This window comes from Dendropsophus ebraccatus, chromosome 7 (assembly GCF_027789765.1).
Source record: "Dendropsophus ebraccatus isolate aDenEbr1 chromosome 7, aDenEbr1.pat, whole genome shotgun sequence".
NCBI classification, from domain to species: domain Eukaryota; kingdom Metazoa; phylum Chordata; class Amphibia; order Anura; family Hylidae; genus Dendropsophus; species Dendropsophus ebraccatus.
In genome coordinates this window covers 132,038,399-132,058,807 of record NC_091460.1, presented here as the reverse complement: position 1 = coordinate 132,058,807, position 20,409 = coordinate 132,038,399, and the positions used below count along the sequence as shown (strand labels likewise).

Below are 20,409 nucleotides of genomic sequence, written 5' to 3'. Positions count from 1 at the left end.
GTCACTTACTGGATAACATGGTGATGTCACTTACTGGATAACATGGTGATGTCACTTACTGGATAACATGGTGATTGCACGACCCGACTCCCAGAGCTGTGACTGCTGCAGAGGATGATGGCAGAGGGACACTGAGGGACACAGGGCACCGGAGGGACACTGAGCATCCCCCTGCCATCATCCTCTCCAGCAGCCACAGACCGCACAGCTCTGGGAGTCGGGTCGTGACATCACCGTTTTATCCAGGAAATGACATCACGATGTTATCCAGGAAGTGACATCACCATGTTATCCAGGAAGTGAAGCCTTGATGCAGTAGTAAGTGCAGGGAAAAAAGCACTTTATAAGCATTTCCCGTAATAAGTGTATATTGGTGATTTGTATAACTTTGGGGGGGCAATACAATACTTTAATAAAAAATTTCACCAGACTTCTTTAAATAAATAAAATACAGCTACAAGCTTAGCATAGCTTTATCCTGATCTCTTTCAGGAAAACTATCCAGCCATCATTATCTGCTGAATGGCAAGTGCAACATTCTCACACATGTGCTAAAAAGGGCTGGGAGGAATGTGCTCTTATGTAACACATGGAAGAGAAGCCTATGCACGGCCGTCCATGTGCTTGATGAACACTGATTGGAATGTGAGCAATTATACTAATCCTGCTCATGTCTCAGGCTGCGTTCACACACATTGTAGTTTCATTGCACATCTTCCAGTACTTATCAGCTGCTGTCTGTCCTGCAGGAAGTGGTGTATTCTTTCCGGATTTTTTTTTTAATAAAAGCAAATGACAAATTTCTGGCACTTTCTGGTACCAGTTTATTTAAAAGAAAAAAAATTTGGGTGAACAACCCCTTTAAGGACACAGTCAATGACAATTTACCTCACGTTTAGTTTGGTTTAAAGATATCCTCTGTATAAAACCTCTGCTAGGATCGAGCCAGTAAAGTCTTTGTTCCTGATGGTCGAAATCCAGCAACACTGAAGATCCTGCGCTCCCCACTATTGTCTTGAGATTAGAACCATCAGTGTCAATGCTGAGAATATTGTTTCCACGGCTGAACAACAGGAAAGGTGCTGGACCTGAAAAATATAGATGGACAAGGAATTATAAACCTTTACATACATGGCCTTTACTGTAGCATACCAGATTGAAATACAAAAGTTTTACAGTATACTGTACTCTGCAGGGGCAAGATTATATATAGGGCCCAGTGAAAGGAGTATCTCCATTTTATCATATTATGTCAAACAACTGGAACCCTTAATAGATCTGAGCCAATAAGTCTATTCTGGTCACAGAAAGCCAGGAGAGAACGTGCTATCCATGCTATCTTTAGACATCACCACTGCTTCCTCCTCCCTCCTCTTCATGAATAATCAATGCTGCCCAGCCTCCTGCTCGCTCAGCTGTCAGCCAGTGTCTCTGATTGCAGATCAGTCCTCTGTAGGCAGTTTATGGCTGAAAGAAACACTCAGATATAGTTGAATCTCTGAGCCCAAATGCGTTGGAGCTGTGGTGTAGGGGTAACTCACCTATCTACAGACCTGCCAGCAGTTCTTTCTTTGGTTTAAATCCCTGTTGAAACTGAGTGAATAGCTGCCATTTAATGCCAAATAATTGCCATTATTTTAAAACATCGGACGTTGTTTTGAAATAATAGCCATTATTTGCCATTAAATGACAGCCATCCACTCAATTTCTACTGGGATTTGAACATAGCCTTTCTGTGTTTTTAAGCCACTCCTGGTTTTGGTTGCAAAATACTGAGCAAAAATACTGTGTGTGTACATAGCTTTAAAAATCATACAATAGTGAGAAAAAAGACAAAAAAATATAGACCTATATTTCATTTGCCTCAGGGGATTTGAACCAAAGAATGAACTGCTGGCAGGTCTCTAGACAGGTGAGTTACCCCTAGACCCCAGCTCCAACTTATTTGGAGTCAGAGATTCAACTATATCTGAGTGTTTCTTTCAGACATAACCTGCCTACAGAGGACTGATCTGCAATCAGAGACACTGGCTGACAGCTGAGCAAGCAGGAGGCCTGGAAGCATTGATTATTCATAAAGAGAAGGGAGGAGGAAGCAGTGGTGAGGAGTGCCAGAGTACGGCAAAAACAACAGGTTGACACTTCATTACAGTAGGAGACCTGAGATTGCACATAATCCACTGCACTGACAGATTACCAAAAGGTACCATGCTCACTAGGGGACAGCCAGCTACAGCACACTGTCAGCACCTTAGGTAGGGCCAGGGAGGTGACAGATTCCCCTTAAACTATGTGGGCATACCCTTATGCTGGTTTCACAAAATATTTATATATGGGGTAAATGCTCTGTACTTATGCAGTGTATGTACAGGTCCTTATTAACCCGAGATGTGCCAGAAGTTTCCCATTCCCATGGATTTTTCCGGTAACATCAAACATTTAGATAGTATAGTCTACAAAAAAAAAGCAATGGGAAGAAATTTACTGATGTTTATATAGGTTTTGGTGTTAAACGGTCAGTTTTTTAAGCAATCGCTTATTTCCAATTTTTCTATGCCAAATCTGACAGCGCTACGCAGAAATTTGTCACTTTTTTTTTTTTTACAATGGTTTTCTGCTAACTTCCTCCAAATATTTTGATAAAGTAAAGGTTAAATAACTGGTATTATTGACCAATTTCCAAAGAAAAACTGTTGCAACTCCTGGTAGAGGTTTTCCCTAATTCTGTGCCGTAGATTGTTTACACTGAGCAATGTCGTGTGAGATTGTGTTGAAAATGTACACATTGCTTACGTAAGTTGCAAACATATGCTGAACCCGTCCACTCCTCCTGGGGAAGATAAGTTTCGAAAACACAGTATTCAAAAGCATAATGAATATCGAGATAGACAATCAACTTATATGAGCCATTTTGTACACATCTTTCCTTATCATTGTAAAGATACTGGGGCACATACGAGTCTCACTTAAAGCGACTCTGTACCCACAATCTGACCCCCCCAAACCACTTGTACCTTCGGATAGCTGCTTTTGATCCAAAATCTGTCCTGGGGTCCGTTCAGCAGGTGATGCAGTTATTGTCCTAAAAAACAACTTTTAAACTGGCAGCCCTGTGCCCAACGGCCGGGGGTTGGATTGTGTATGCATTAGGCTGGCACAACCCCTCTGTCCCTCCTCCCCGCCCTTCTCATCATTAGGAATGCTCCAGGCAGATTGTCTCCTATTCATCAGCTGTGTGAATACTGAACATGGGCTGGATCGTTAAGGCACCTGCGCAATGTTCAGACAGGAGAAAATGTTCCATTGGCATTCCTAATGATGAAGAGGGTGGGGAGGAGGGACGGAGGGGTGTTGCAAAGTTAGGGCACAGATATTCTAAGCCCCAGCCGTTGGGCACGAGGCTTCAAGTTTAAAAGTTGTTTTTTAGGATGATAACTGTATCACCTGCCGAACAGACCACAGGACCGATCTTGGATTAAAAGCAGCTATCCGAAGGTACAAGTGGTTTGGGGGGTCAGATTGTGGGTACAGAGTCGCTTTAATTTGTTTTGCCAGTGTCCACCATTCTTTTCATATTCTCCATGTAATAAATGGTAGTAGAATGATATGGGATTAGTATACATATTTTATACTGATCATATGTATAAATTACTTGGCTATATGTAACTGAATGTGTTTTACCAAGGTACCATAGATTTTTAATTGGTTTATTTTTGAACATTTTTCAATCTCTATGTGTATCTCTTTATATGTGGTGTGTAACACATTTGGAGAATCGCTATTCCAATTCCATGTAGTATACTATTGGAACATAACCATCTCATCTATGAAGTTTTCCTCTGTCCATGCAGATCTTAGGTGATTGAATTGGTTTAAAATTCCCCAAATGTATTCTGACTATAGCAATCTATGCCATCTGGGGGCTAGAGTAGACTTAAGCAATAATTTACACCACTTTTCTCTCACAGGGACATGTCAAAAGTTTGTGGCAGTGGGGGTCTTAAGGCTGAGACCACCCACTGATTAGAAAAACAAGCAATCTCCATCCATGCAGCCCCATTATAAGTCTATGGTGCTTCCTAGTTGGAGACCACACTAAAGTGGAGTGCACCGATTCCTGCGCGAGACCCCACCGATCAAAGAGACACGTCAAAAGTTTTGATTGGTTGGGTTATAAGGGCTCAGACCTCAACCAATTGCTACAATGAGTGGGGAGAGAAGTGCAGGGCTGCCGACAGTCCGTGCATGCAACTGAGACTTACATTGGACGCCCTTCTTGATCATGTGGCCAGAATCTGGTCCTTAGGGGGTTAAATGAACCCCTTGTGGGCCAGACTGTGCTCTGTTCTGTGTGTGTGTGTGTGTGTGGGGGGGGGTTACCGGCAAAGGGTTAACTTACCCCCCAGTCTTCTCCCCGTTCTTCCTTCATTCAGCAGCTGATTGGCTAAGATGACACCTGTGCAGTGTCATCTCAGCCAATCAGCGGCTGCAGCTGGGTCCAGGCGGGCAGACCGGAAGAAGTTCAAAGAGTAAGTTAACCCTTTCATGGCTCACCCCACCCCACCCCAGGGGGTTAATTTAACCCGCTGGAAGCCAGACTTTCACCCCCTGGCCCGCAGTCTGGCCCACAGGGGGTTAAGTTAACCCTGTGGGGACCAGACTGTGGCGTTTTCCTCCCCAAAAAAGCAGTACTAAAAACTATGCATAGGCTACAGCGTTTTTTAGTAGAGCAGAAGACATCCAATAAAGTCTATGGGAAAAAAAACGTCAAACCCTCAGCCTGCTGCGTTTTGACGAAACTGCCGCAGAGCCTTAAAAACCGCCAAGGAGGAGAGAAAAACATCAAACAGAAAAAACGCCATGGTGTTTTTATTGGCTTTTTTTTTTAGGATTTTAAGAAGGCCTTGTACAGGTAATACTGAACTCGATGGGAATTCAAAATCTGTATGCAATGAACGCTACCTGCGGGCAAACCCCGCCCCCCTGAAAAAATGAAAATGTAATATCTTCTTTTTAACTAACACCATTTCTCAATACACTTATATCCAGCTAAACCTTATTCTATCACCATCTGAACTTACATCCCTGCACTTGTATTAATGAACCATTTGTATAAAATAGAAATCTGAATAATGGGAACGTCTGTCACAACCATCAAGGATCTCCATATATCCAGCCCAGTTTTCAATGAAGCATGACGCACCCTGACATTTTAGTGCCCCCGGTATCCCAGCAACTGTGGTATTATAGAGGCCGTGTCCTGAAAAAAAGTAGCTTAACAAAATACAAAGGCACTGTGCAGCATCGCGCCAGGCCGCTGTGAATGGAAGAATGAAGTGCCCGGAGCAGGGATGAAAAGCCCCTTTATGTTACCTTAACGCATAATGCGTTAGAGGGACAAGTGAGAATAATGAACAAGCCGAAATGCTTGGCAGCTCTTAATGGTCCTGTAGACAAACACAGAGTTTACACTGATCTGAAGGCATGAGAAAGACCCTGATGAGGCAGCGCAGGGCATTAGTATGCTAAGCAGGAAGAGACCAGGGACATGAATGTTAAGCCCTAGCTTCTGGACGGATAGTAATGCAGAAACTATGTCCAGGCACCAATGACTTTGTATTTAATTTTTCTACCACAACTATCATGTGCACCGATCACGTCCCTTAAAGGGGTTGTTCACCAATTTTTTTTTCTTTCAAATCAACTGGTGCCAGAAAGTGCCAGAAATTTGTAAATTACTTCTGTTAAAAAATCTGCAGTCTTCCAGTACTTATCAGCTGCTGGATGTCCTGCAAGAAGTGGCGTATTCTTTCCAGTCTGGAGAGCAGGAGAGATTTTTCTATGGGGATTTGCTGCTGCTCTGGAGAGTTCCTGACATGGACAGAGGTGGCAGCAGAGAGCACTGTGTCAGACTGGAAATAATACACCGCTTTCTGCAGGATATACAGCAGCTGATAAGTACTGGAAGACTGGAAGACTTTTTTTTATAGAAGTAAATTACAAATCTCTGGCACTTTCTGGCACCAGTTGATTTGAAAGTTGTTGTTTTTTTAAATCATCAGGTAGGGCTTTACTGATGTCTTGTGTGTCATAGTATTTCTGTAGCTTTTCCGTAGACTTTTTATTATAATCCTGCTATAACTCTCTCCCTGTTAGCATAGCACTGTGTGCATGTGAGAGGGTGCACAATGATTTATCCAGATAGTAAGGATATGTTCCCACTGAGTAGAAGCATGTAAATGTACATCATGGGTCAAGAAGTATGTAATAGCAATGTCCTTGGAGCATGAGTCTCTGCTGTATTCAATAACATACTGCACAGGAGCACCGGAGCTGGGTTACAGATAATATCAAGGAAGACTTAAAGTGTCACTTTTTTTTTTTTTTTGCAGAAATCAATAGTACAGGCGATTTTAAGAAACTTTGTAATTGGGTTTATTAGCCGAAAAATGCACTTTTATCATGAAAAAGCAGTTTGAAGCTCCCCCCCCTGTCTTCATGGTTCTCTTATGGAGAGGGGAGGGGTGGAGGGAGATGAGGCACCAAAACAGGACAACAAAGAGTTAATTTACAGCTACATCACCGGCTATCTCCTCTGAAGTCAGCACTGACCTCTCTGACCTCTGAATACCGGCTTTCACAAAGCTCCCCACTGTGTAATCCTTTGTTCTCTGCTCTCTGCTGCCGACTAATCTCCCTCCTCCCCCTCCCCTCTCCATAGGTTACACAGGGCCCGACTGATGTAAAAGAGTCGCGATTTCCTGATAATGAGCAGTGAATGAGAGAGAGGAGGGAGGGGGGGACCAGGGGAAAGTGTTTTTGAATGCAGATAATGGCATATTTGCCTAATCAACCCAATTACAAAGTTTCTTAAAACATGAAGCGACAGTGACATTTTAAAGCTCTTAAAGGGGTTGTTCACCCAAAGTTTGTTTTTTTTTCTTTTTTCAAATTAACTGGTTCCAGCAAGTGCCAGAGATTTGTAATTTATCTCTATTAAAAAATGTCAAGTCTTCCCGTACTTATCAGCTACTGTATGTCCTTCAGGAAGTGGTGTTTCTTAAAATCACCTGTGCTATTGATTTTTTTGGTTTAAAAAAAAACCCGACAGTGACACTTTAAGGGGGGGGGGGGGGGGGGGGGGGGAAGAAAAGAAAGGGGGGGGGGGACATGATCAAAACCTTTAAGTATGTTACAGGACTGAATAAGGTTCAGGAGGGAAGTGTTTTTAGAAAAAAGCTGAACTCAAGAACAAGAGTAGTGATGAGAAAACATGGTCGTATGTTCGTACGAACATGATGCTAACATGTTCGCCGATCGGGGACAATTTGTATGTTAATCGGAATGGTTATAATGATCATTTTCAAACATATTCAAACATGCGAACGTTTCCATCGCGATGTACGCAACTGCATAAGTTTCCTCCCACCAATTTGAAAGAGCCAATGAGCGTGTGGGGAAGAAAGGGCACATCAGCTATTATAGTAGCCTTGTTCAATACTTGGATTACTGTGATTGGCTGTATGATTAAAGTCATTAGGTAGGTTACGAGCTATAAGATTGTGACGCTGAGGCGAATTTTCTCAGTCTTTCCTAAATCTTGTGTTGTTCAGTAGGGAGAGTGAAAGGAACAGGGACAGCATCTGAGTTTAGTTAGGCAGCAATATTCACAGTGGTAGTTAGTCAGTGTAGGGAGGGAGACAGTGCTTAGAACATTGTGAAATTGTCAGTGTAGGGAGGGTGACATAATCCAGTGTTTTAGCACTATAAGGATTCATTTCTTAACCCTGTAGTGACCAGGCGTCCTCTGGTCATAACAGTCATTTTTAGGGCTAATTTATATATGTTTTTATCATTTATCTTTCTGTTTGGCTCTGCTGTGTGTCAGTGATTGCCAGTATATACACACGGGTGAATAAAAGATAAGCTATTGCTACGCACCTCGTAAGTGCTCCACTATTACAGATTTTACGCCAGTGCGTAACTCTAGACCAAAACTTATTCTTCTACTGTACTTTTGTTATTTCTTTGTGAGTGAATGTTTGGCGAACAAGAACACAAACCAATCACGATAATTTTTTTTTAATGTTTGTGTTTGGGATCGGGATGTTCGCTCATCACTTAACAAGAAGACACAGTGAGAGGTTAGTTGGGGGAAAGATCAGAAGTAACATGAGAAAATATTACTGTACTGAAAGAGTAGTAGATGCTTGGAACAAACTTCCAGCAGATGTGGTTGGTAAATCTACAATAACAGAATGTAAACCTACCAGGTACAGTGGTACCTTGGTTTAAGAGTAACTTGGTTTAAGAGCATTTTGGTTTAAGAGCTCACAGTTTTTCAAAATTGTGACTTGGTTTAAGAGCATTGCTTTGGTTTAACAGCTCCCTGTACTAGGTGGGAGCGCGAGTGGGGGAGGGTCATGGTCTGCATAATGTGGTCTACTGCCCTGTACTCTGACCCAGGAAGTCTCCCTCACCTTCCAAATCATAGCAGATCCACTTCAGGCTGGGGCTTACATCAGGGGACAGGACTGTAGAGGTAATCTCTCCATAGCTGTAACCCCTCTCTCCCCGGACAGAGAGCGCTGCAGGTATGTGCCCACATCTGTCCTGCTCATTCCTTCATGCTCCCTGCAGTCTCTGTCCGCCCTTGTGTTTCCCATCCTCTCCATTACTGTACAGTAACTTATAGTATCACATATTCTGCTGTTTCTGAATGTTTGTTTCATCTGTTTTACATGTTATTCAGAATAATAAATCATTATTTTTGGGGTGTGGAACCAATTGCCTGCATTTCTATGATTTCTTATGGGAAAATCTGCATTGGTTTGAGAGTGGATTTGGATTACAAGCACAGTCCCGGAACGAATTATGCTCGTAATCCAAGGCACCTCTGTATATACATATATCTATCCTAAAATTATAAGAAGGGAAATACAAAAAGGGCAGACTAGATGGGCCAGGGGGGCTTTTTCTGCCGACAATCTTTTTTATTTCTATGTTTCTCAACCAATAAACTTATTTGACTCAGGGAAAATATATTGGTACTAGAGATGAGAGAGGCATAAGCATAAGCGAATTTCATTAAAACAGCCAAAACTATAGTAGCTACAATTCTGGGACTATTACAGAAGGTGAATTTCTTAACGCATGTTGTTGTAAAAGTACCAAAAATTGGAAAGTCACAATTTTAAGAAAATGTCTATCAGCCAGTCACTCATCCAGTTTCCTCCATTCCTCTCCTCTCTGTCCCTATATCGCTCTGTTAGTCTCTCCCTGCTCTGCTGTAACTACCTGCTGCCATCCTGCTCTCTCCTCCACACACAGCTGACTGGCCACCTCTGTTATCTCTACCTTATATAGAGGGGGAGGTGCTGACATCACAGAGGAGCCTGAAGCTGATTGGACGGCGCTAGAGATTATGGTTAATCCCTTTCTCCTGCCTAGTGATGCTCCAGTGATATCTGAGAAGATCATCCCGGCCGATACTGCAGTAATGGCCGGATAATCTTCAACGCCGCTGAATTCGGATACGGGCACATCCGTGCGCACCCGCATCCGAATTCCCCGCTGCTCACAATGGAGCGTGCAGCCGAAGCTGCACGCTCCATTGTGTGAACTGACAGAAATAGCGGCTGCAGAAAACTGACATGTCAGTTTCTTGCGGCGCCGCTAGGGATCCCCGACGGAGTGTATACTATGTGTATACACTACGGCTGAGATTCCTTAGAAGGTACCACTAGGTAAGTTCTGTAGTAATCACGGCCGTTGTAACAACAGTATGCAGACACCTCTCCTAATGCATGTTTTTACTTTTTTAGCCACACACATTGCAAGCAGGTGCATGACATCAAGCACACAGCCATGCAATCTCCATGGATAAATATTGGTGGCAGCATGGCTCGTACTAAAGAGTTCACTGGCTTTAACGGGAATCAATAATCATGATTGTGCCGATATGGTTCCCAGCCGCACAGTATAGATCTACTGTGCATCTCACGGAGCATACTAGTCACCCGTGTGGGAGCTGTTTGGTGGACAGGAACTCACACGTCTTGTGTACATCTCTGGCTTCATTAGACACCTTTTGCCTGATCTGAAATGTCAACTGCAAGCCGGATCCTTTCATCCAACATCAGTGTCGGACCTCACAAATGCTCTTTTGGTTCTGTGGGCACAAAAATCCACAGACACTTTGTAAATGGTTGTGAAAAGGAAATGGCTGGGCCCAATAGCAAACTCTTGATTGAACACCCCCCCCCCCTCCTGACTGACCACTAAGCCGTCAAATCTAGTCATAACTGCAAGTACTCGTCAGGCATACTTGCAGTTAAAGGGACATCTGCATATCAAAGGAGGCCCGCTGGGCCACCTGGTGCTGCAAATTATGACAGCTGAGGGGGCCCGGTGTATTGCAGGAGACGGTAACCAGGCCTCCTGGTGCGATGGGCCCCAAGCAGCCGCCATGGCTGCTACAGTGATAGGTACACCCCTGCATTGATTCAGCAAACTTCTCTCCCTCTCCTGATACGCTGCTCTTTCTCTCCCATTGTTAATAGCTTGTTGTCTAGGTTATCTATCTATCTATCTATCTATTAGAGATGAGCGAACCGGGTTCGGGTTCGAGTCCATCCGAACACGATTGTTCGGCATTTGATTAGCTGGGGCTGCTGAACTTAAATAAAGTTCTAAGGTTGTCTGGAAAACATGGATACAGCCAATGACTATATCCATGATTTCCACATAGACTTAGGGCTTTATCCAAGTTCAGCAGCCACCGCTAATCAAATGCCGAAAGTTCGGGTTCGGATCGACTCGAGCATGCTCCAGGTTCGCTCATCTCTACTATCTATCTATCTATCTTTTATCTATCTATCTCCTATCTATCTATCTATCTATCTATCTATCTATCTATCTATCTATCTATCTATCTATTATCTATCTATCTATCATCTATCTCCTATCTATCTATCTATCTATCTATCTATCTATCTATCATCTATCTCCTATCTATCCATCTATCTATCTCCATCTATCTATCATCTATCTATCATGTATCTCATATCTATCTATTTATTATCTATCATCTATCTATCTATCTATTATCTATCTATCTATCTATCTCCTATCTATCTATCTATCTATCTATCTATCTATCTATCTATCTCCTATCTATCTATCTATCTATCTCCTATCTATCTATCTATCTCCTATCTATCTATCTATCTATCTATCTATCTATCTATCTATCTATCTCCTATCTATCTATCTATCTATCTCCTATCCATCTATCTATCTATCTCCTATCTATCTATCTATCTATCTATCTATCTATCTCCTATCTATCTATCTATCTATCTATCTCCTAACTATCTATCTATCATCTATCTATCTATCTATCTATCTCCTATCTATCTATCTATCTATCTATCTCCTATCTATCTATCTATCTATCTATCTATCTATCTATCTATCTCCTAACTATCTATCTATCATCTATCTATCTATCTATCTATCTATCTATCTATCTATCTCCTATCTATCTATCTATCTATCTATCTATCTCCTATCTATCTATCTATCTATCTATCTCCTATCCATCTATCTATCTATCTCCTATCTATCTATCTATCTATCTATCTATCTATCTATCTATCTATCTCCTATCTATCTATCTATCTATCTATCTATCATGTATCTCCTATCTATCTATTTATTATCTATCATCTATCTATCTATCTATCTATCTATCTATCTATCTATCTATCATCTATCTATCTATCTATCTCCTATCTATCTATCTATCTATCGATCTATCTATCTATCTCCTATCTATCTATCTATCTATCTATCTATCTATCTATCTATCTCCTATCTATCTATCTATCTATCTATCTATCTCCTATCTATCTATCTCCTATCTATCTATCTATCTATCTATCTATCTATCTATCTATCTATCTCCTATCTATCTATCTATCTATCTATCTATCTATCTATCTTTTATCTATCTATCTCCTATCTATCTATCTATCTATCTATCTCCTATCTATCTATCTATCTATCTATCTATCTTCTATCTATCTATCTATCTATCTATCTATCTATCTATCTCCTATATATCTATCTATCTATCTATTATCTATCTCCTATCTATCTATTATCTATCTCTCTCCTATCTATCTATCTATCTATCTATCTATCTATCTATCTATCTATTATCTATCTATCTCCTATCTATCTATCTCCTATCTATCTCCTATCTATCTGTCTATCTATCTATCTATCTATCTCCTATCTATCTATCTCCTATCTATCTATCTATCTATCTATCTATCTATCTATCTATCTATCTATCTATTATCTATCTATCTATCTATCTATCTATCTCCTATCTATCATCTGTCTATCTTTTATCTATCTCCTATCTATCTATCTATCTATCTATCTATCTATCTATCTATCTATCTATCTATCTATCTCCTATCTATCATCTATCTTTTATCTATCTATCTATCTTTCTCCCGGCCACAGTGTATACTGTGTTGATCTGAATCCAGTTGATCTGAAAGAAAACGATTTTCGCTGGAGAACCCCTTTAAGGATGGAGGCTATATTAGCTAAAAGTCACAATCTACGGGCGTATTACACGGTCTGACCCATGGTGTAAGTAAGCGCTGATCCACTATTATATGACTCGACAATCATGTAGCCAGGGCTGCATGAACATTGCTGGCTAGAGATGAGCGAACCTCGAGCATGCTCGAGTCCATCCGAACCCGATCGTTCGGTATTTGATTAGCTGGGGCTGCTGAACTTGGATAAAGCTCTAAGGTTGTCTGGAAAACATGGATACAGCCAATGACTATATCCATGTTTTCCACATAGCCTTAGGGCTTTATCCAACTTCAGCAGCCACCGCTAATCAAATGCCGAACGATCAGGTTCGGATGGACTCCAGCATGCTCCAGGTTCACTCATCTCTATTGCTGGCAGGTTATCTTATTTGGCAGATAATCTTTAGTCTATGATTATTATTTATTTATAGAACGCCCTTAATTACAGAGCACTAGTCTATGTTCACACAATGTATCTTTTAAGACAAGAACGGCCGTTGTTGGCAATTAAAACAACGGCCGTTCTTGCCTTAAAATAATGCACTGTATTACACACTATAGCAACAGTTTACACACTGCATTGAACAACGGCCGTTGTTCCCCTATGACCCCACAAATAATTGAATTGTCAATTATCTGCGGCAGGTAATGCAGGAACAACTGCCATTCTTCCCACTTTGTTCTCATAATGTACGGCCGTTCTGACGGCTGTAAATTGTGTAGACTTCAGTGCTTAATTGGAGTGCAGGGAAATGTGCCTTTATTCCGATTAAAATAAAATTATATGGTAATATCAACTGCAGAAGCATGTCAAACAGCGGCTGTTGTTTATACACTGTGTAAACATAGCCTTAGTGAGATAGTGTGATAGGAATTAAAAGGTATATCAATGACTTCAGGATGAGAAAGCAACAAAACTATCACCCAAAGCACACAAGGAAATCAAGTAAAGAATGGTTAAAGTGACTCTGTACCCACAATCTGACCCCCCTCCCCAAACCGCTTGTACCTTCAGATAGCTGCTTTTAATCCAAGATCTGTCCTGGGGTCCGTTCGGCAGGTGATGCAGTTATTGTTTTGAAAAACAACTTTTAAACTGGCAGTCCTGTGCCCAACGGCCGGGGCTTAGAATGTCTGTGCATTAGGCTGGCACACCGTCTCTGTCCCTCCTCCCCGCCCTCCTCATCATTAGGAATGCTCTAGGCAGATTGCCTCCTATTCCTCACCTGTGTCAGCCTGGCACATGGGCTGGATCATTAAGGCACCTGTGCAATGTTCAGACAGGAGAAAATGTTCCAGTGGCATTCCTAATGATGAAGAGAGTGGGGAGGAGGGACGGAGGGGTTGTGCCAGCCTAATGCATACACATTGTTTTTTAGGACAATAACTGCATTACCTGCCGAACAGACCCCAGGACAGATCTTGAATTAAAAACAGCTGGTGGTTTGGGGGGGGGGGGGCAGATTGTGGGTACAGAGTCGCTTTAAAAAAAGAAGATTTGTGTTTTGGAATGTCCAAATTAGAATCTTGATCTTAACAATATAGAAATCCTATGGCATGATCTGAAGATGGCTGTGCATACAAGGCATCTCAGAGGTTGATTTCTTTCAAATCAACTGGTGTCAGAAAGTGCCAGGTATTTGTATTTTACTTCCATTAAAACATATGTAGTCTTCCAGTACTTATCAGCTGTTGTATGTCCTGCAGGAAGTGGTGTATTCTCTCCAGTCTGACACAGTGCTCTCTGCTGCCACCTCTGTTCATATCATGAACTGTCCAGAGTAGTAGCAAATTCCTATAGAAAACCTCTCCTGCGCTCTAGACTGGAAAGATGGCATTTTGTTAGTTGTACTTGATTGTACTTTGTGATTTGGTATGTACTCACTGTATACACTACTTAGTCTACATTTACAATCCAGACATATAAATTTCTTTAAAAAAGCACATTCCTGCATACATATCTATTCTAAACACTGCATTCTCTAGGACGCTATATCACATGCTTCTAAGCTCACTCCTATAAACTCATTTTTATTATTCACCTCTGCCAATTATTACATTGTGGACAGGGGAAAAGTAAATTTTCTCCGGAATACCTCTCTGTCTCCAGGCAAGCCTTGTACCTAGCCCAGGTTCCTGGCCTATATCGGCCTAATCATAGGAACAGGAACTAACCGCCCTTGTCTCTACACAGAAGCACAAATGAGCCATTAGCCTTAGGCAGGGTTCACACTACGTTTTTCCAATCCACTTTTTTCATCCGTTTTTGCAATTGACTTCCACTATAAAACAAAAATATCAAAATACATCCCTTTTTTTTTCTTTTTAAAGGTACACAAAAACGCAACTGACCTTATTTTTGTGTACGATAAAAAAAAAGGATGCATTTTGATCCATTTTTTATGATTGTCAATGGAAAAACAAATCAAAACAGATGCACACAATCATGCATCAGTTTTTCCTTTCGTTTTTTGCAAAAATGGATGAAAAAACAGATTGCAAAAACTTAGTGTGAACCCAGCCTTACAGGAAGAGGAAGAGGAGTTGGATCGGATCTATCACTGTCATACCAATGTTTTGCAACATGTTTTTGCACTGATGTTTTTGCATTTTTTTCTGTTCCCAGACCAAAAAACAGCATTTCACAAAAAGAAAATGTACATTTTAGTACTGTTTTTCCCCCGTACTAGCTAGCATGTTTCTCGTCTACCCTTATTTACTCCTGCCTGAACCTGGCCTAAGTTTTCTGCATACCGATTGTCATTTGAACAACATATGCTTCACAATGTCAGTTTAATTTCCTGAGAGATGCCTGCGGTGGCCTGAGCAATTGTTCACTATGGAAAGCATTACCCGGCCCCTGGTGCAATAACCCTAAGGATTCACATATGTCATGTCCTCGCAGCATTACAAGAATGTGCCTCTTCCTCCTCATCCCTGGAAGGACAACAAACAAATATAATCACTATCAGGGAGGGTTGTTTTCACAGTAGAAGACATGAGGTGGAAGGTATAGTTATTGCCTTTTATAAGCAGTATTATGTATTCTTCGGTTCAGACCCTTTAACTTTTTTGCACTTTTTTATGTTGTGGTCTTGTGCTAAAATAAAAATACCTCAGTTTTGAAAAAAAAAAATATATATATATTCTGTTTCACAGACTTTTGTGTGTATTCAGACCCTTTGCTATGACACCTAAGGGAAACCTGTCACTCCTGGATGCCCCTCTGAACCCACCCTACCCCTGGATACGGCCCTACATACTTACCTATCTTGCCTTGGAGAAATGTCCGCCCGCTCATCAGCACGATCAATATGCAAATGAGCGGAGATGTCCGATGTCGTGACGCCGATCGGGGTTGGAGACACAAGCTACATGATACCTATGACAAATTCTAGCTCCACCTACTAGAACAATGATCTGTTGCTGATCGATAGGTGTAATAGCTCTGAAATGCAGTAGCGACAACAGGAGGATCACAGGAACGATCATAAGTAACAATCATTGTTCAATGTAATTGGGTGAATGATTTTTAGGTCATTCGCCATAGCGGTCGCTTGAGATCGTTTATCATTAATCGTCGAAAACTAGCTCCATCTAATAGCACCCTAAACGCCCCAACATAACCTCAAAAAATCTGTACCCCATTGTTGGATATTGCAGGTAGAGAAGTAAATGGAGATGTTTTAGAAATGTTTTAGGAACGTCTTACCTTCAATTGCTATAAAAAGCTAAAACAAAGTGCAGTTTCATTATATATTCTATATATTATATATTGTCATGATATCATTATGTATTGTTTGTTTATTTTAACTGAGTATTTAAGAGTATTGGCTTAAAGGGGAAAATGCTGTGCATCAGACCCATAGATGCTCTCTGTTGTGTTTTGCATAAAATTACCAAATTATTAACCAAAAAGTGAACATACAGAGTTTCTTTTTCTCTTCAGATTACATTTTTTTACTTAAAATGCTTAATGCTTAAAATACTTAAAATGCTTAAAGGAGAAGTCCGGCGGATTATGAAATCCAGCAGCCAGCAAGGGCAGAGAGGATATAGATTACAAGTACTAACTTACCTCTCCCCGTGCCCATGGTGAGTGGCAAGACCTTCCTCAGGACCCCCGCCAGAAGGCATTTTTCCCCGAGTTGTGATGAAGTTATGACTCACAAGAAAATGCCTGTCCTGGCTGATGGACTGGCCGCTCAGCCAATCAGTGGCTGGAGCGGCGTGCCGCTCCAGTCACCGACTGGCTGAGCAGCCAGTCCAGCAGCCAGACCATAGAGATCCTGGAGCCGGCGGGGGTCCTGAGCCCGTTCCCACCGCTCATATACCACTCCATATACCCCTCCATATACCACTATACATACCCCATATACATGCATGAAGCTTTATATGTATAAATAATTTCTAACAATAGGTAACACAATGTGCAGTTTGTTGTAGAGTCTTTTGCGACCTTCTTGACATGTTCATTTTGCATCTTGCTATATCAGTTTTAGCTTATAACTTTCTTTTGATTATTATTATTATACCTGCTCCTGCTGATTTCAGCAATATTAGATCATATGGGACTCACATAACATGCACAGCACAGACAGCACTAGATTAGATATACCATGGTACCTCGGTTCTCAAACTTAATTGGTTCAGGAGGGCAGTGTGAGAACCGAGCAGTGTCTTCCCATAGGAAATAATGTAAATGTGTTTAATTGGTTCCAGCACCCACCAATAATTACCTACAGTACTCATTTATTACATTGAAAAGTGTAAGTCCAGTGTAATCACAGTACAGTACAAACCGGCACTATATACTGTACAGTACATTACAGAGCAGCACTATATACTGTACAGTATATTATATACAAGAAACATTCACTTAAACCAGCAATTACAGTACAGTAGTCACTAACTCCTCACTCATCTTTTACTATATAGTGCCCTCCACCTCAGCACTGTAACGGATGGGAGATGGTGGTGCACTGACTATACTACTACTGTACTGTATATGCACTCCAGCAGTCTTAGGCCAAGTTCACACTACGTAAAAAACACGGCTGTATTTCATAAAACCGTCCATAATTGCACAGACAACGGTCGCTATTTCACAGATAACGGCCATTGTTTGCGCAACTACGGACGGTTTTATGAAATACAGCCATGGTTTTTACGTAGTGTGAACCCAGCCTTATACAGTACAGGATGGGAGATGGTGGTGCACTGACTGTACTACTACTGTACTGTACATGCACTCCAGCAGTCTTATACTGTACAGGATGGGAGATGGTGGTGCACTGACTGTACTACTACTGTACTGTATATGCACTCCAGCAGTCTTATACAGAACAGGATGGGAGATGGTGGTGCACTGACTGTACTACTACTGTACTGTATATGCCTCCAGCAGTCTTATACAGAACAGGATGGGAGATGGTGGTGCACTGACTGTACTGTATATGCACTCCAGCAGTCTTATACAGTACAGGATGGGAGATGGTGGTGCACTGACTGTACTACTAATGTACTGTACATGCACTCCAGAAGTCTTATATAGTACAGGATGGGAGATGGTGGTGCACTGACTGTACTACTACTGTACTGTATATGCACTCCAGCAGTCTTATACTGTACAGGATGGGAGATGGTGGTGCCCTGACTGTACTACTACTGTACTGTATAAGCACTCCAGCAGTCTTATACAGTACAGTCCTGTATGTGAAGTCTCACCAGTGCTAAACTCACCAGGTACAACCCACCATACACGCTCGCAAAAACGTTCAGATACCAAGCAAAGTTTGAATTCTGAACGTTACTTTGAGGTAAATTTTCGTTCCAATACTGCGGTATTACTGTACTTCAAGACTAGGGGCCCGAAGAGTGTTTGAGAACTGAGCAAGAGTTTGATAACCAAAGCAAGCTTTCCTAGAAAATACTGTTATAGTTCAGAGCAGTTTGAGAACTGAGGTACCACTGTATTACATCATTAATATTATTATTATTATTTACAATAATATACAACAAATAATAGTAATAATAATAATATATTAGTAGCCAATAGAATAACCAATCAAAAAAACTTCAGTAACGAGGTACTCACCGTTACAAGTGGAGCGGTTATTCCCCAGGTAATGATAACTTTCCCGGCACTCCCATTGCGCTATTCCTTTGGCATGGCGTAAGCCGTTAAATAAAAATAATGTCCAGAAAACAGTTAATATAAGGAACATAATCTCCTCTTCTTGTGCTTTCTGTCCATAGGCTACATGTCACTTGTCTTTCATCCTGCACAGCTCTTTGTCTAATGTCTCCGTCTCCTGGACACAGTCTTTCAGATCCAACATTATTTCTAGTTTGGTTTTTTTTTTTCTAGTTTTTTGCAGCAATCCCAGATCTTTGTTTTTCTTCTTTTTTTTTTCCTTACGCCAACAATGCCATGACCTCTCTCCGTATACAATGTTTTCTAATTAGTAGCTGCTTTTTTTTTTTTTTTTCGAAGCAAAGTAAGAAATGCCAGGCACCCTAGTGACAAATGTAGCACTTTCAGCTAATGCTTCTGGGGAGAATGTCGGCAACCATGTCGGAGCAGATTGCAGTGTGATAACCTTCTGTTGGTTGTGAACACTATGCCATGGTCTGTCCACCCCAAATACTGCCTTCTATTAAACCGTTCCTTGCCACACCTCCCAGCTCCTTAGTGCCAGCGGAGTGGAGCCCGTCATAAGTCTTTTCCATGCTAGGAATGAGAGAATGCAGACTAAGAACAAACACACAAGCACTTGTCATTCTTTTCATATACTATGGATATAGCGTGTACAGACAGTTTTACCGTTTTTTATTATGAGTGATACTAGATATAAAGAACATTTTTGGTTGATAAAATACTTGAAATGCACTTTAATGTTTCCTGATAGAGAACCATAAAAGTAACAGGTAACCTCTTGCAAAAATAAAAAATAAAAATGTGTCTGACTCGTCCTGTTCTGGAACAATTCAGAGGATAAATCATAAGAGAGCTTTACTTTACTCATACAATTAAGACGTCTGGAACTTCAGGTGGACAGAGAGATAGGGTCCATTTACACAGAAAGATTATCTGACAGATTATCTGCCAAAGATTTGAAGCCAAAGCCAGTAACAGACTATAAACAGAGATCAGGACATAAAGGAAAGACTGAGATTTCTCCTCTTTTCGAATCCATTCCTGGCTTTGGCTTTAAATCTTTGGCAGATGTGTAAATGGACCCTTAGGGTGGTATTACACGGAAGGATTATCGTTCAAAAAACGGTTAAATCGTTAGTTTGAGCGATAATCGTTTAGTGTAATAGCAGACAACGATTAAATGACCAACGAGAAATCGTTGTTGGTTTTATAGAATTTGGACCTTTTATTGTTAGTCGTTTGCAAATCGTTCACATGTAATAAGATGTTGTTCGGTCGTTCGAAATAGAGAGACTGATTTAAATTGCTATGTTGCTATACTATTACTGTTATATCATATGAAACAAATAGTTTTATAATGAAATGTTGTTTTCATGGAGTCCATAGGCAGCACAGTGACAAATGGTTTATATTACATTAGGTACAGTAAGGGTCTTGGCAGCCGATGGCGGCCCGATCAATAATGTAAACGAGCGGCGATCTGCTTTACTGAGCCTATTACACGGCTCAATGATCGTTTAGCAAGGGCTGCATGTACATCATTAGCGATGTCCGTGCAGCCCTTGCCCTAAACTGTTATACATCCCCTCTCCACGCTCCTTGTCTTCTCCTGCTCTCTGCTTTCCCACC

General features: G+C 41.1%; 1 protein-coding gene across 1 annotated transcript in view; it reads right to left on the bottom strand.

The window, feature by feature from the left end:
* Positions 1 to 19,349, bottom strand: part of EGF (epidermal growth factor) — an 86,143-nt gene extending 66,794 nt beyond the window's left edge. The window contains exons 1-2 of the mRNA XM_069976813.1: positions 18,718 to 19,349; positions 889 to 1,088 (exon numbers count right to left, since the gene is read on the bottom strand). Of these exons, the coding sequence (XP_069832914.1) occupies positions 889 to 1,088; positions 18,718 to 18,847 (330 nt within the window). The 5' untranslated portion in view covers positions 18,848 to 19,349. The remainder of the gene's footprint in view (positions 1 to 888; positions 1,089 to 18,717) is intronic.
* Positions 19,350 to 20,409: the final 1,060 nt, after the last annotated feature.